Source organism: Hyla sarda, chromosome 9 (assembly GCF_029499605.1).
Source record: "Hyla sarda isolate aHylSar1 chromosome 9, aHylSar1.hap1, whole genome shotgun sequence".
Taxonomy (NCBI): Eukaryota; Metazoa; Chordata; class Amphibia; order Anura; family Hylidae; genus Hyla; species Hyla sarda.
This window is the reverse complement of record NC_079197.1, coordinates 67,962,264-67,976,374: the sequence shown is the minus strand read 5'-3', so window position 1 is coordinate 67,976,374 and position 14,111 is coordinate 67,962,264. Positions and strand designations below refer to the sequence as shown.

The window sequence follows — 14,111 nt, the reverse complement described above, 5'->3', positions numbered from 1 at the left end:
GTTCCCCCGCATTAGGGGCAGTATAGTTCCCCCACATTAGGTGCAGTATAGTTCCCCCACATTAGGTGCAGTATAGTTTCCCCCACATTAGGTGCAGTATAGTCCCCCACATTAGGTGCAGTATAGTTCCCCCACATTAGGTGCAGTATAGTTCCCCTAGCTGCGTCATCCGGGCCCCGCCTCCCTTCCGCCCGGTGATCGGATATTACACAGAACGCCGCGGCGTCTCTCCATGTGCACTGTAGAAGCCGACAGGACTGTACGGCTCCCCGCAACCAAGCGGGTATGCACATGGAGACTATCGTTAGACGCCTAACTGGATTGACCATATCCAAGGCGCTCCAGGGTCTGCTATTTGTCTATTTATGACTCTGGATTTTAAGTAATATCAAGAGGCAGTACTGTATCACTGCCTGCTTGTGATGAGTGTTTTGTTCCCTGCTATATGTAGACGTGGCTTAGGACTGTACCACTTATAAGCAGGGCTCATCTGGTATATTAAATAACACCCTACCTGTCCCTGAGGAGGTCATGGATGGTGACCGAAACGCGTCGGACACTAAGGGAAATAACTGATGATGCTAAAATTACAATACTAAACACTTGTGGTCATTTAACAGTGTGTAATTATTGCGTCTTTATGGTGGGGAGATATCAGATCTACCCCACACTGTACATTCCCATATAATTATATATTTTTTAAGATTACTTGATTAAAAGTTAAGTCTTAGTCACTCCTCTCCCCCCCCCTCTTTGATTGCAGTATAGTTCCCCCACATTAGGTGCAGTACATAGTCTTCCACATTAGGTGCATTATATAGTAGGCATTGACCGATTATCGGTTTGGCCGATATTATCGGCCGATCATCACGATTTTGGGCATTATCAGTATCGGCAACTACCTTGCCGATAATGCCCTGCCCCCACTGCACCGCGAACGCCCCCCCCCCCCCGTCCCACCGCACCGCGTCGCACCCCCCCACCGCCCCGCCCCGCCCCGGCCCCATTGCCTCCCCCATCCCCGGTTTTATATTTACCTGTTCCCGGGGCCCGGGGTCCACGCTACTTCTGGCTTCTGCTGCGTCCTGCGTTACGCTGTGCGCAATGACGAGTGACGTGACGCGACGTGATGTCACCGTCAGTGCGCACAGTTACAGCTCAGGAGGACGCCACCGGAGCCAGATGTAGAGTGGACCCCAGGCCCCGGGAACAGGTAATTATAAAACCGGGAATGGGGGAGGCAATGGGGCCAGGGCGGTGCGGTGGGGGGTGCGACGTGGAGCGGTGCGGCGGTGGGGGCGGCTATAGGACTCAGGACCCCCGGACAGGCAGGGGGAGAGAAGCGGGTGGCGGTGGCAGTCTATGGCACTGCAAAGGCCACTGCAGTTCATTGATTTAAAGCGCCTGCTTTAAATCAATGATCTGCAGCGGTGTCGCGGGGGGATAAATAGCCGATAACTTATACCGGAATATCGCTATAAGTTATCGGCTATCGGCCCTAACCTCCACCGATTATCGGTATCAGCCCTAAAAAAAACGATATCGGTCGATCCCTAGTATATAGTCCCCCACATTAGGTGCAGTATATAGTCCCCCACATTAGGTGCAGTATATAGTCCCCCACATTAGGTGCAGTACAGTTCCCCCACATTAGGTGCAGTATGTTCCCCCCACAGACATACAGCCTCCAGCCATATACAGTGTATGGCTGGAGGCTGTATGCCTGTTTACTGCCCCACTTCAGTATTTCGACCACCGCTCTGAGGTCACGATCTACTGCTATGGCCCATAGCCTATGATCGTGACCCCGGAGCGGTGGTCGGAATACTGAAGATGACATGCCGCTGGCTGCTGGTCACTTACCTACCATGCGCGTGCGTCCTCCTCACCGCTCCGCGGCCCACCGGGAGTTTTTCCGGTATCCCAGTAGGCCAGTCCGGGCCTGATTATAGGTCAGATTCACCTAAGTTTCACCTTATGAAATGCATCTAGTGTAAATTGACACCAACCTACTTTAAATGGGCACTGTCAGATCTAAAAACTGTTTATATGTTGTTACTGGTGAAAATTAAAGACCTTTTATAATATGGGTTTTTAAAAAGTTATGAAGATTAAAGAAAATAGATCCTGAAAATCCCACCACTAGGGGCCCCCATACCTACTGGGACACTAACCAGTCCTGCAGCAGCATCAGGCTTGTCCATGGCTCATGGACAAGAGATTACTCATGGACAACGCTGAATGAGCAGACACACCAATTACCACCCACCACCACAAAGGAGAAACACGCCCAATTCCCCTGAGAGGATTTCTAATGAAATGAGGTATTTTTTATAATAAATATAGGTGATAGAGGCATAAATATTAGATGCACATAGTGAGGATTAGGTACTGAAAAATATATTTCTTCTTAATTTTTTTTTTTTTTGGGGTAGTTTTGCGGTAATATCACAGGACCAGCAATATTCAAACGGCTTTCAGCTGCAGTTTGTAAACTGTGGCAACTCACTAATGTGATTTTGGCTGCAGTGCAACTGCAACATGTTAACGAGATCTGAGACCTCCCTTACTATTAGGGTTTGTTCACGCAGGCAGGTTACCTGCAAGGACAATGTAATTTGCTGCAGCGGGAAATTCACCGGTGAACATACCAATAGTCAAAATGAATAGTGGAAAAACAAAAAAATCATCTGGTCCTTAAAGGGGTTCTCCACTGCCTTAACCTACTTTTGGCAGTTAGTTAGCTCTGTGGCTATATGTTATTATGGCTTTTTTTCATGTTGCTAACGGTTCTGTATGTGGTGTTTTACTTACCTTTTTTCCAGACCCGGAAGCTGGTTTCTTCATTTGCTTCCTGCCTAGCCTTGACAACTTTTTTTCTTTTCTTCCGCCGCCATCTTGCCACCGGGACGTCACCGTGGAGGGTAGTGTGTTGGAGTCCGGCCTGCCCCTCGCTCCGTACGCGCCCGCCTCCTGCGACGGAATCCTCCGTCGTTATCAGCGCGCACCCTCCTTACTTTCAGCTTCTTCTAAGCTGAATGCGGATTGGGCTGCTTTCGGCAAATCGGATGCCGTGAGGGGCGCATGCGCAGTCGGTCCTCGCTCCGGAGGATCATCTGTGCATGTTCCATAGTGATGTCAGCATCGGGCCTGACGCGCTGGAGGATTGTTAACCCTAACCTGGCCAGAGGTGAGTCCCGGAGCGCTGGACAGCTCCTGAAGGTTTGCTATGGCAGTGTTTCCCAACCAGGGTGCCTCCAGCGGTTGCGAAACTACAACTCCCAGCAAGCCCAGACAGCCTTTGGGTGCACCCATCACGGCATCCGATTTGCCGAAAGCAGCCCAATCCGCATTCAGCTTAGAAGAAGCTGAAAGTAAGGAGGGTGCACGCTGATAACGACAGAGGATTCCGTCGCGGGAGGCGGGCACGTACGGAGCAAGGGGCAGGCCGGACTCCAACACACCACCCTCCACGGTGACGTCCCGGTGGCAAGATGGCGGCGGAAGAAAAGAAAAAAAGTGGTCGAGGCTAGGCAGGAAGCAAATGAAGAAACCAGCTTCCGGGTCTGGAAAAAAGGTAAGTAAAACACCACATACAGAACCGTTAGCAACATGAAAAAAAGCCATAATAACATGTAGCCACAGAGCCAACTAACTGCCAAAAGTAGGTTAAGGCAGTGGAGAACCCCTTTAAACCCTAGAGGACACAAACACCACACCCCCTCATCTAGACTTGCATCTAGGGGGCGTGACGTGACATCACGAGGGGCGTGTCCATGACCTCATGACCCCCGCACCCAGCATTCGGAATAAAATGTTCGGAACGCTGGGACAGTGGAGTACCCCTTTAAACACACTTAATTTAAGAATGTTAGTTTTGCAGTAAAGTGCACTTGATAAATATGAAAAACCTTAAAAGTTGTGCAAAGAAAAGTAGCAGTTTTTCTTTCAATTTCCTGCCACAAATAATATTTTTTGGGTTACGCCATACATTTTATGGTAAAATAAAAGATGACATTACATGGAAAGATTTATGGTTCTTAAGTCACAAAAAATGAAAATTGTCCTAAGGTCAAAAGTGTCTCACTTACATTTATCTCTGAGTGATCAGCAAATAACTTGTTCCCAATATGTTAAACACATTACACAGATTTAAAAAAAAGTAAGTTACCATACAAGCACAGAATAAGCATTCCAATAACAAATCAATCTGTATAGAACTGGGAACAAAAGCACCTTTCTACGTATATCTCTGTGTACCTATTCCAGCAGGTGACGACTCTTCATGCTAACACTGCTGTCTGTGCTTTAAGGTCAGTGCTACTACGTATCACAGTCACTTGTACGATATCATGGGCAAAGGAGAAAAAAATCACGGAGCACTGACCGTTCTGTAGCATCGGGAGGCTTTATTCATTGCGTTCAGATATCCATGTGCAAGGGGAGAGCAGACAGTAGTGAGACTTCAGGCAACGACCGTATCGCGCATCTGCGCTTCTTCTGGCCCTGTGTCACAGGGCACATTGCCGAGGGGGGTCCTGAGACCCCCACCCCATGATGGCGATCACAGGAAATCGCATGTCAATTTCTGTATTTTTGATTGCCTTGTAAAATTTGCAACTGCGGGTCTGCAATTGCGTATCCGGTATATGTCAATATACCCCAAGGGTACAGTTACAAGTGAGAATTTTGCTGCAGATTTTCTGCTGTTGTTTTTCTGCCTATTGAAGGTAAAGGGAAGAAAAATCAGCAGCAGAAAATCTGCAGCAAAATACATACGTGAGAACAGACCCTTACGGCTTGTTTCACACATTAGACTTATGGGGTCTGCGGCAGATTTCCTGCAGCGGAAATTCCACTACTAAAAATCTGCTGTGGAGAACCTGCCCTTAGTCACATTTGCTGCGGGAAACACACTGCAAGTTCACAATAAATCCACCCATGTGAACGATCCCCAATGGTAGGAACACACATTGCAGATATGATGCAGATTTTCTGCAGCAGAAACTATACCAAAGGCAGCAGTGGGTCCAGTTAAAAGGGGATATATAAGTAACCCCTAAGGGCTCGTTCACTCTATGGAATGTCTGCCAGTTGAATGTCCATCTGCATCGGGTGCCGCTGAAACCATTGGCTGTAGGACTGCGCGGACATGCATCGTCTCATAGATGGCAATGTAGTCCACTGGAATTCTACTCAAAGAATGAACATGTTAATTCTTTGGGCAGACATATATTCTGCTGTGGCTATTCCTCAGTATGCACAGAGCAGCAGAATCCCAATGGGGCTCTGCTTCAAGCGTAATTCCGCTGGCAGAATGTCCGCAGGGTAAACGAGCCCTAAGGGTGGTTTCACGCACAAATTTTTGTGCCATGCTTTTCATTCAATGCCAGAGGGGGATTTAAAAGCAAAGGGAAATATAAATAAATACATTTACACTTTTCCCTCCCTCTAGATAAAATTTTGGCTTTGGCTCAAAAGCTGCACTTAAAACTGCAATGTCAGTTTTCCAAAAACTGCACTGTGTGATACCAGCCATAAGGATACTCTTATGGTGTATTTACACATTCAAGTTCTTAATTGAAATTATTGAATTCAAAGGCAAGAATGGATTTGAAATGAGAAGCTTCAATTTTACCCTTAAAGGGGTATTCCAGGCCAAAACTTTTAGTTATAGTTATTAGCTTCTGAAGTTGAGTTGTTGTTTTCTGTCTAACTGCTCTCTGATGACTCACGTCCCGGGAGTTGTGCAGTTCCTATGGGGATATTCTCCCATCATGCACAGCTCCCGGGACGTGACATCATCATTGAGCAGTTAGACAGAAAACTTCAGAAGCTAATAACTATTGGAAGGATTAAGATTTTTTTTATAGAAGTAATTTACAAATCTGTTTAACTTTCCGGAGCCAGTTGGGATGGATGGATGGAGGGAGGGAGGGAGGGAGGGATGGATGGATGGATGTTCGAGTTGAAGAGCAGCACTCCCAAGCCAACTGTGCGTGGGTGCAGTCAGTCTCTGGGACCCTGATCCTGGGTCCAAAGGGCAATACAAACAAAGATGGCGACCGCAGCACTCCAAATAAATGTGCAAAAGGATTTATTCCAAGATAAATACAGGCAACGTTTCTGTGGCCTCACATCACCATTTTCAAGCAGTGACTGAGTGATTCAAGGAGCCTTAAATAGCAACACACATCAGGGCTCATCATACATAATTAAAAGTGAATTATTTCAAAAAAGACAGTAGCATGATAAAAAATTATAAATAGTGGTACAATATAAGAGGTCTGGAGGGCCAATATACATAAAGTTAAGGTGCTAATACAATAAAAGTGACACTAGTGCATTAAAAACATATATTCTACTAATAGGGATCAAGAAAATCAGGTGGTATAACTAATTAAATATAAGAAGGGAGGCGGAGCTTACCGCACAGAGGAGCAATAGAGAGCCATAAACGCCATACAGTAATGTATGTCGGCGTGCAGCGGCGTCCACGCTGTTTCCACTTCCGGGATAGTGGCACCGGTCAATCACATGATCAGCTGACGTGTAGCTCACGTCAGTTGCGCGTCATTCGGGCATGCGCAACGGGGAATCTAAGTCCCGTGCAACCATGCAGACAAAGGGCATAAGCCAATGTATAGAAAAGAGAAAATGAAGTAGAAGTATGTGATAGTTCGCTATATATTTGCTCTGCACATAAAACAGTGGTCCAAAAAAGTAATAAGGACAAAAGTAAGAAAAATAAAAGAATAAAAAAACAAAAACAAAATAAATGTAGTAGTAAGCCTGGTCTTGAACCCACAACATCCATGTTCAAGCACCTCAGCACAATTTTCTCCCAACCCCACTTGCATGCTTCGCCACCATCTCCCAGGACTGGGTGAGAAGGCAGAAGAGTCCTATCTCAGGGCAGTGTTAAACATCACCTTATGAGGCAGGATGATCATGTTGTGACGTCATGGGGCCACATGTTGCTGTGTGGAGAGTGCTGCACTCGTTAATGACAATCATTCTGTGGGAAAGACAGCCACTATTCACAGAGAATATTATTTAATTTTTTTTTTTAATAAATGTAAATAAAGAAAATAAAACATGATAATAATGGAAATAATAATAAAAAATCAATAATAAAGTAAACAAAAAAAATATAAATCCTGTAAATAGTATAAATTTTATTCGACCATAATGTGCTAGCAAATATGTGCTATAGTATGGTAATATATACATCGAAAGTATATGTGATTGCTCGGTGCACTAGCCACATCAAGGGAAGAATCAAAAAAGGGGGAATCAAAAGATTCAATGAAATAAAGTTATACTATAACACAATAGATATTAAACTAACGTATATAAAAATATAGGACGCGAAAACAGCAAGTTCTCCTCTATTTGATAGCACTCCACCATATTCCAATAATGATCTGAAAAAAATAAAAAAAAACAACAAAATATTAATTAACCCCTTAAGGACTCAGGGTTTTTCCGTTTTTGCACTTTCGTTTTTTCCTCCTTACCTTTTAAAAATCATAACCCTTTCAATTTTCCACCTAAAAATCCATATTATGGCTTATTTTTTGCGTCGCCAATTCTACTTTGCAGTGATATTAGTCATTGTACCCAAAAATGCACGGCGAAACGGAAAAAAAAATCATTGTGCGACAAAATGGAAAAAAAAACGCCATTTTGTAACTTTTGGGGGCTTCTGTTTCTACGCAGTGCATATTTCGGTAAAAATTACACCTTATCATTATTCTGTAGGTCCATACGGTTAAAATGATACCCTACTTATATAGGTTTGATTTTGTCGCACTTCTGGAAAAAATCATAACTACATGCAGGAAAATTTATACGTTTAAAAATGTCATCTTCTGACCCCTATAACTTTTTTATTTTTCCACGTACGGGGCGGTATTAGGTCTCATTTTTTGCGCCGTGATCTGAAGTTTTTATTGATATGATTTTTGTTTTGATCTGACTTTTTGATCACTTTTTATTCATTTTTTAATGTTATAAAAAGTTACCAAAATACGCTTTTTTGGACTTTGGAATTTTTTTGCGCGTACGCCATTGACCGTACGGCTTAATTAATGATATATTTAGTTTGGACATTTACACACGCGGCGATACCACATATGTTTATTTATATTTTTTTTTACACTGTTTTATTTTTTTTATGGGAAAAGGGGGGTGATTCAAACTTTTATTAGGGAAGGGGTTAAATGACCTTTATTAACACTTTTTTTTTACTTTTTTTTTGCAGTGTTATAGGTCCCATAGGGACCTATAACACTGCACACACTGATCTCTCATCCTGATCACAGGCGTGTATTAACACGCCTGTGATCAGCATTATCGGCGCTTGACTGCTCCTGCCTGGATCTCAGGCACGGAGCAGTCATTCGTCGATCGAACACCGAGGAGGCAGGTAAGAGCCCTCCCGGTGTCCGATCAGCTGTTCGGGACGCCGCGATTTCACCGCGGCGGTCCCGAACAGCCTGACTGAGCAGCCGGGATACTTTCAGTTTCACTTTAGAAGCGGCGGTCAGCTTTGACCGCCGCTTCTAAAGGGTTAATACCGCACATCGCCGCGATCGGCGATGTGTGGTATTAGCCGCGGGTCCCGGCCGTTGATTAGCGCCGGGACCCACGCGATATGATGCGGCGCGGCGCGATCCCGCTTCATATTGCGGGAGCCGGCGCAGGACGTAAATATACGTCCTGCGTCGTTAAGGGGTTAAAGAATCACTACAAATAGTCAATTCTAATGGTATATATAAAAAAGGTTTTGCCTGGAATACCCCTTTAAACATGTTCTCAATTTATGATCTGTTCCTGACTTTGTCTTTAGTAATTTAAAGTAAAACCTCAGATTTAGTTCAGGTTTATGACGCAGTTGATGAAGCTAATGCGGTGGACTAGTACAGGAGGTGTTATCCCGTACCCTTGCTGTCCTGTCAGGCAGCCTCCTGCAGTGTCCCCTGGGCCTCCCTTGCACTTGTTCCCCCATGTACAAATGTTTCACCAATTTTTGTATTATAAAATGTGTAAAGAGGTGTTATAACTTTAAGAAGGTTGTCATGTGATTGTTACCAGAGGTATCAGTGACCAGATGACCCAAGGGTGGCCTATGGGCTCCCTGCTAGTCTCCCCCATATAAGCCCTGGGAGGAGTTCTCTCCCGTATTGGTAAAAACGTCATGTGAACCCAGCCTAACCTCTGGAAAGCTACCGTTATCCGTAACTTGGCGTCGGAGTCATTATTGCCCCTGTGCCTAGCCCAGGATCCAGCGGTATACCTTCAGGTGGTATTGAGGATAAACCATGCCCTGGCATCACGAATACAAGGGATTAATGCCATCTACCCCTAGGGTAATTACATCTGCCCTTTGCATCATACCCCATATCACACTAAAATCAAGTGTGGATTATAATTGGTGACAACACCACAGCCCCTTCTAATATCTGATCCCCAGGCATGCCAGCTGTCAGACCTCAGCAATCTCTTGAGGGTTTTCTATCAGTTTTACAAGGCTGGATAACCCTTTGAAAGGAAACAATACTAAGCTACATATTTGACATACCTTCATAGGGTTAGGCTGAGTTTCCGGGTTTACACAGTTTATTTTGTATTAGCATTTACAATTGCTTCTAAAATATCCAAAAATCTGATGGTATTTTGACAAGCTTGTTTATAGTAATGTTTAACCCCTTAAGGACCAGGCCATTTTACACCTTAAGGACCAGAGCGTTTTTTTGCAATTCTGACCACTTTCACTTTAAACATTAATAACTCTGGAATGCTTTTAGTTATCATTCTGATTCCGAGATTGTTTTTTCGTGACATATTCTACTTTAACTTAGTGGTAAAATTTTATGGTAACTTGCATCCTTTCTTGGTGAAAAATCCCAAAATTTGATGAAAAAAATGAAAATTTTGCATTTTTCTAACTTTGAAGCTCTCTGCTTGTAAGGAAAATGGATATTCAAAATAAAAAAAATTCTGGTTCATATATACAATATGTCTTCTTTATGTTTGCATCATAAAATGTATGAGTTTTTACTTTTGGAAGACACCAGAGGGCTTCAAAGTTCAGCAGCAATTTAGAAATTTTTCACAAAATTTTCAAACTAGCTATTTTTCATGGACCAGTTCAGGTTTGAAGGGGATTTGAAGGGTCTTCATATTAGAAATACCCCATAAATGACCCCATTATAAAAACTACACCCCCCCCCCCCCCCCAAAGTATTCAAAATGACATTCAATAAGTGTATTAACCCTTTAGGTGTTTCACAGGAATAGCAGCAAAGTGAAGGAGAAAATTCACAATCTTCATTTTTTACACTCGCATGTTCTTGTAGACCCACTTTTAGAATTTTTGCAAGGGGTGAAAAGGAGAAAATTTGTACTTGTATTTGAAACCCAATTTCTCTCGAGTAAGCACATACCTCATATGTCTATGTTAATTTTTCGGCGGGCGCAGTAGAGGGCTCAGAAGGGAAAGAGCGACAAATGTTTTTGGGGGGCATGTCACCTTTAGGAAGCCCCTATGGTGCCAGGACAGCAAAAAAAATAAATAAAAAACACATGGCATACCATTTTGGAAACTAGACCCCTCGGGGAACGTAACAAGGGGTAAGGTGAACCTTAATACCCTACAGGTGTTTCACGACTTTTGCATATGTAAAAAAAAACATTTTTTTTTACCTAAAATGCTTGGTTTCCCAAAATGTTTACATTTTTTAAAAGGGTAATAGCAGAAAATACCCCCCAAAATTTGAAGCCCAATTTCTCCCGATTCAGAAAACACCCCATATGGGAGTGAAAAGTGCTCTGCTGGTGCACTACAGGTCTCAGAAGTGGAGGAGTCACATTTGGCTTTTTGAAAGCAAATTTTGCTCTGGGGGTATGCCGCATTTAGGAAGCCCCTATGGTGCCAGAACAGCAAAAAAAAAAAAAACACATGGCATACCATTTTGGAAACTAGACCCCTTGGGGAACGTAACAAGGGGTAATGTGAACCTTAATACCCCACAGGTGATTCACGACTTTTGCATATGTTAAAAAAATTTCCCCAAAATTTTACATTTTTAAAAAGGGTAATAGCAGAAAATACCCCCCAAAATTTGTAACACAATTTCTCCCGAGTACGGCGATACCCCATATGTGACCCTAAACTGTTGCCTTGAAATACGACAGGGCTCCAAAGTGAGAGCGCCATGCGCATTTGAGGCCTAAATTAGGGACTTGCATAGGGGTGGACATAGGGGTATTCTACGCCAGTGATTCCCAAACAGGGTGCCTCCAGCTGTTGTAAAACTCCCAGCATGCCTGGACAGTCAACGGCTATCTGGCAATACTGGGAGTAGTTGTTTTGCAACAGCTGGAGGCTCCGTTTTGGAAACAGTGGCGTACCAGACGTTTTTCATTTTTATTGGAGAGGGGGGCTGTGTAGGGGTATGTGTATATGTAGTGTTTTTTACTTTTTATTTTATTTTTTGGGAGTGTAGTGTTTTTAGGGTACAGTCGTACGGTCGGGGGTTCACAGTAGTTTCTCGCTGGCAGCTTGAGCTGCGGCAGAAAATTTGCTGCAGCTCAAACTTGCAGCCGGATACTTACTGTAAACCTCTGCCCATGTGAGTGTACCCTGTACGTTCACATTGGGAAGGGGGGAACATCCAGCTGTTGCAAAACTACAACTCCCAGCATGTAGGGTCTATAAGTGCATGCTGCGAGTTGTAGTTTTGCAACAGCTGGAGGCTCCGTTTTGGAAACAGTGGTGTACCAGACGTTTTTTATTTTGGAGGGGGGCTGTGTAGGGGTATGTGTATATGTAGTGTTTTTAACTTTTTATTTTATTTTTTGGTAGTGTAGTGTAGTTTAGTGTTTTTAGGGTACAGTCACACGGGCGGGGGGTTCACAGTAGTTTCTCGCTGGCAGTTTGAGCTGCGGCAGAAAATTTGCCGCAGTTCAAACTTGCAGCCGGATACTTACTGTAATCCTCCGCCCATGTGAGTGTACCCTGTACGTTCACATTGGGGGGGGGGGGGGGGGAGAAACATCCAGCTGTTGCAAAACTACAACTCCCAGCATGTACGGTCTATCAGTGCATGCTGGGAGTTGTAGTTTTGCAACAGCTGGAGGCACACTGGTTGTGAAACACCGAGTTTGGTAACAAACTCAGTGTTTTGCAACCAGAGTGCCTTCAGCTGTTGCAAAACCTACAACCCCCAGCATGTACGGACAGTGGAAGGGCATGCTGGGTCTTGTAGTTATGCAACAGCTGGAGGCATACTACTTTGGCTGGGGATGCTGGGGATTGTAGTTATGCAACAGCTGGAGACACACTGGTTTGCTACTTAACTCTGTGTGCCTTCAGCTGTTGCAAAACTACAACTCTCAGCAGTCACCGACAGCCAACGGGCATGCTGGGAGTTGTAGTTATGCTACCACCAGATGCACCACTACAACTCCCAGCATGCACTTTAGCTGATTGTGCAAGCTGGGAGTTGTAGTCATACAACAGCTGAAGGTACACTTTTCCATAGAAAAATGTGCCTCCAGCTGTTGCAAAACCATAAGTCCCAGCATGCCCATAAGGGAATGCTGGGAGTTGTGGTGGTCTGCCTCCTCCTGTTGCATAACTACAGCTCCCAGCATGCCCTTTTTGCATGCTGGGAGCTGTTGCTAAGCAACAGCAGGAGGCTGTCACTCACCTCCTACTGCTGCTGATCCACGCCGCGCAGGTCAGTCCCGCCGCCGTCACTCCTGGGGCCCCGATCCCAACATTAACGCCGGGGATCGGGGTCTCTGACGGCCCCGATCAGCCAGTAATTCCGGGTCACTGGAGACCCGATTGACCCGAAATCGCCGCAGATCGCATAATGACCCCTCTGGGCGATATGCCGCGATGCCTGCTGAACGATTTCAGCAGGCATCGGGCACCGGCTCCCCTCCGGCTAGCGGCGGGGGCCGGGAATGGACAGGACGTACTCCTACGTCCTCGGTTCTTAAGGACTCGGAAACGGGGGCGTATGAGTACCTCCATTGTCCTTAACATTGTCCTGTAAAATTTTCATGCATTGTTGAGACTTATTGAAAATGAGATATTTTTGCACTATGCTCAAAGTAAAATAGCCTAATTACAGAAAAATGTATAGTTTTGACATGTTTTAAGGACATTACATCAAAGTTGGATCGGCCTGTAGTGTGGTTTTCCACTTTGATTTTGAGTGTGACTCCATATCCAGACCTCCATGGGTTGATAAATTTGATTTCTATTGATAATTTGTGTGTGATTTTGTTGTAAGCACATTCAACTATGTAAAGACAAAAGTATTTCATACGATTAGTTCATTCATTCAGATCTAGGATGTGTTATCTTGGTGTTCCCTTTATTTTTTTTCAGCAGTGTGTGTGTATATACATATATATAAAAGTTGTTTTCAACTTTTTGAATTGGGCCAATTCACCATAGATAACATGTTCAACTTTCTCTTTGTCTTGCAGATTGCCTGGCTTGGAATAAACATTTTCCTATTTATTTATTACTTTATGATATATGAAACACAGGAGCAATATGCATATACCAGAGTTATTTTGGGAGTAAGTACTGATCAATACATTGTGTATCTTAGAAAATGGTGAACCTATAGTACTTTATTTACTGTACATACGAGTGACTCAATGCTAATTATATGCACCCCATATTGGAATGTGTGTGATAACCCCACATAACCCAAATCCCCTCTGCACCATCATTCACAGTATACATAGTAGAATACATAGTAGAGTACATAGTTCATAAGGTTGAAAAAAGACCAGAGTCCATCTAGTTTAACCTATATCCCTAATGAGTCCCTACTGATTTGATCCAAGGGAAGGCAAAAAACCTCATACTAGAGGTAAAAATTCCTTCCCGACTCCAAATATGGCAGTCAGAATAAATCTCTGGATCAACATGCTGGGGGACATGTATCAAAGATTGTACCCCTGTTTTGTGTGTATTTTTTTGCGCAAGCCCATTTTTTTGCGCACGTTTTGGTAGAGCATGTCCTCCAGATGCTGCTGAATCAGGGTACCTTGAAGTGACATCTATAGTACACATG

General features: G+C 44.1%; 1 protein-coding gene across 7 annotated transcripts in view; it reads left to right on the top strand.

The window, feature by feature from the left end:
* NOX1 (NADPH oxidase 1) overlaps positions 1-14,111 on the top strand; it is a 182,202-nt gene that overhangs the window by 84,430 nt on the left and 83,661 nt on the right. For all 7 annotated transcript variants that reach the window (XM_056541281.1, XM_056541279.1, XM_056541285.1 and 4 more), the window contains one exon: positions 13,513-13,608. In XM_056541281.1, the coding sequence (XP_056397256.1) occupies positions 13,513-13,608 (96 nt within the window). The remainder of the gene's footprint in view (positions 1-13,512; positions 13,609-14,111) is intronic.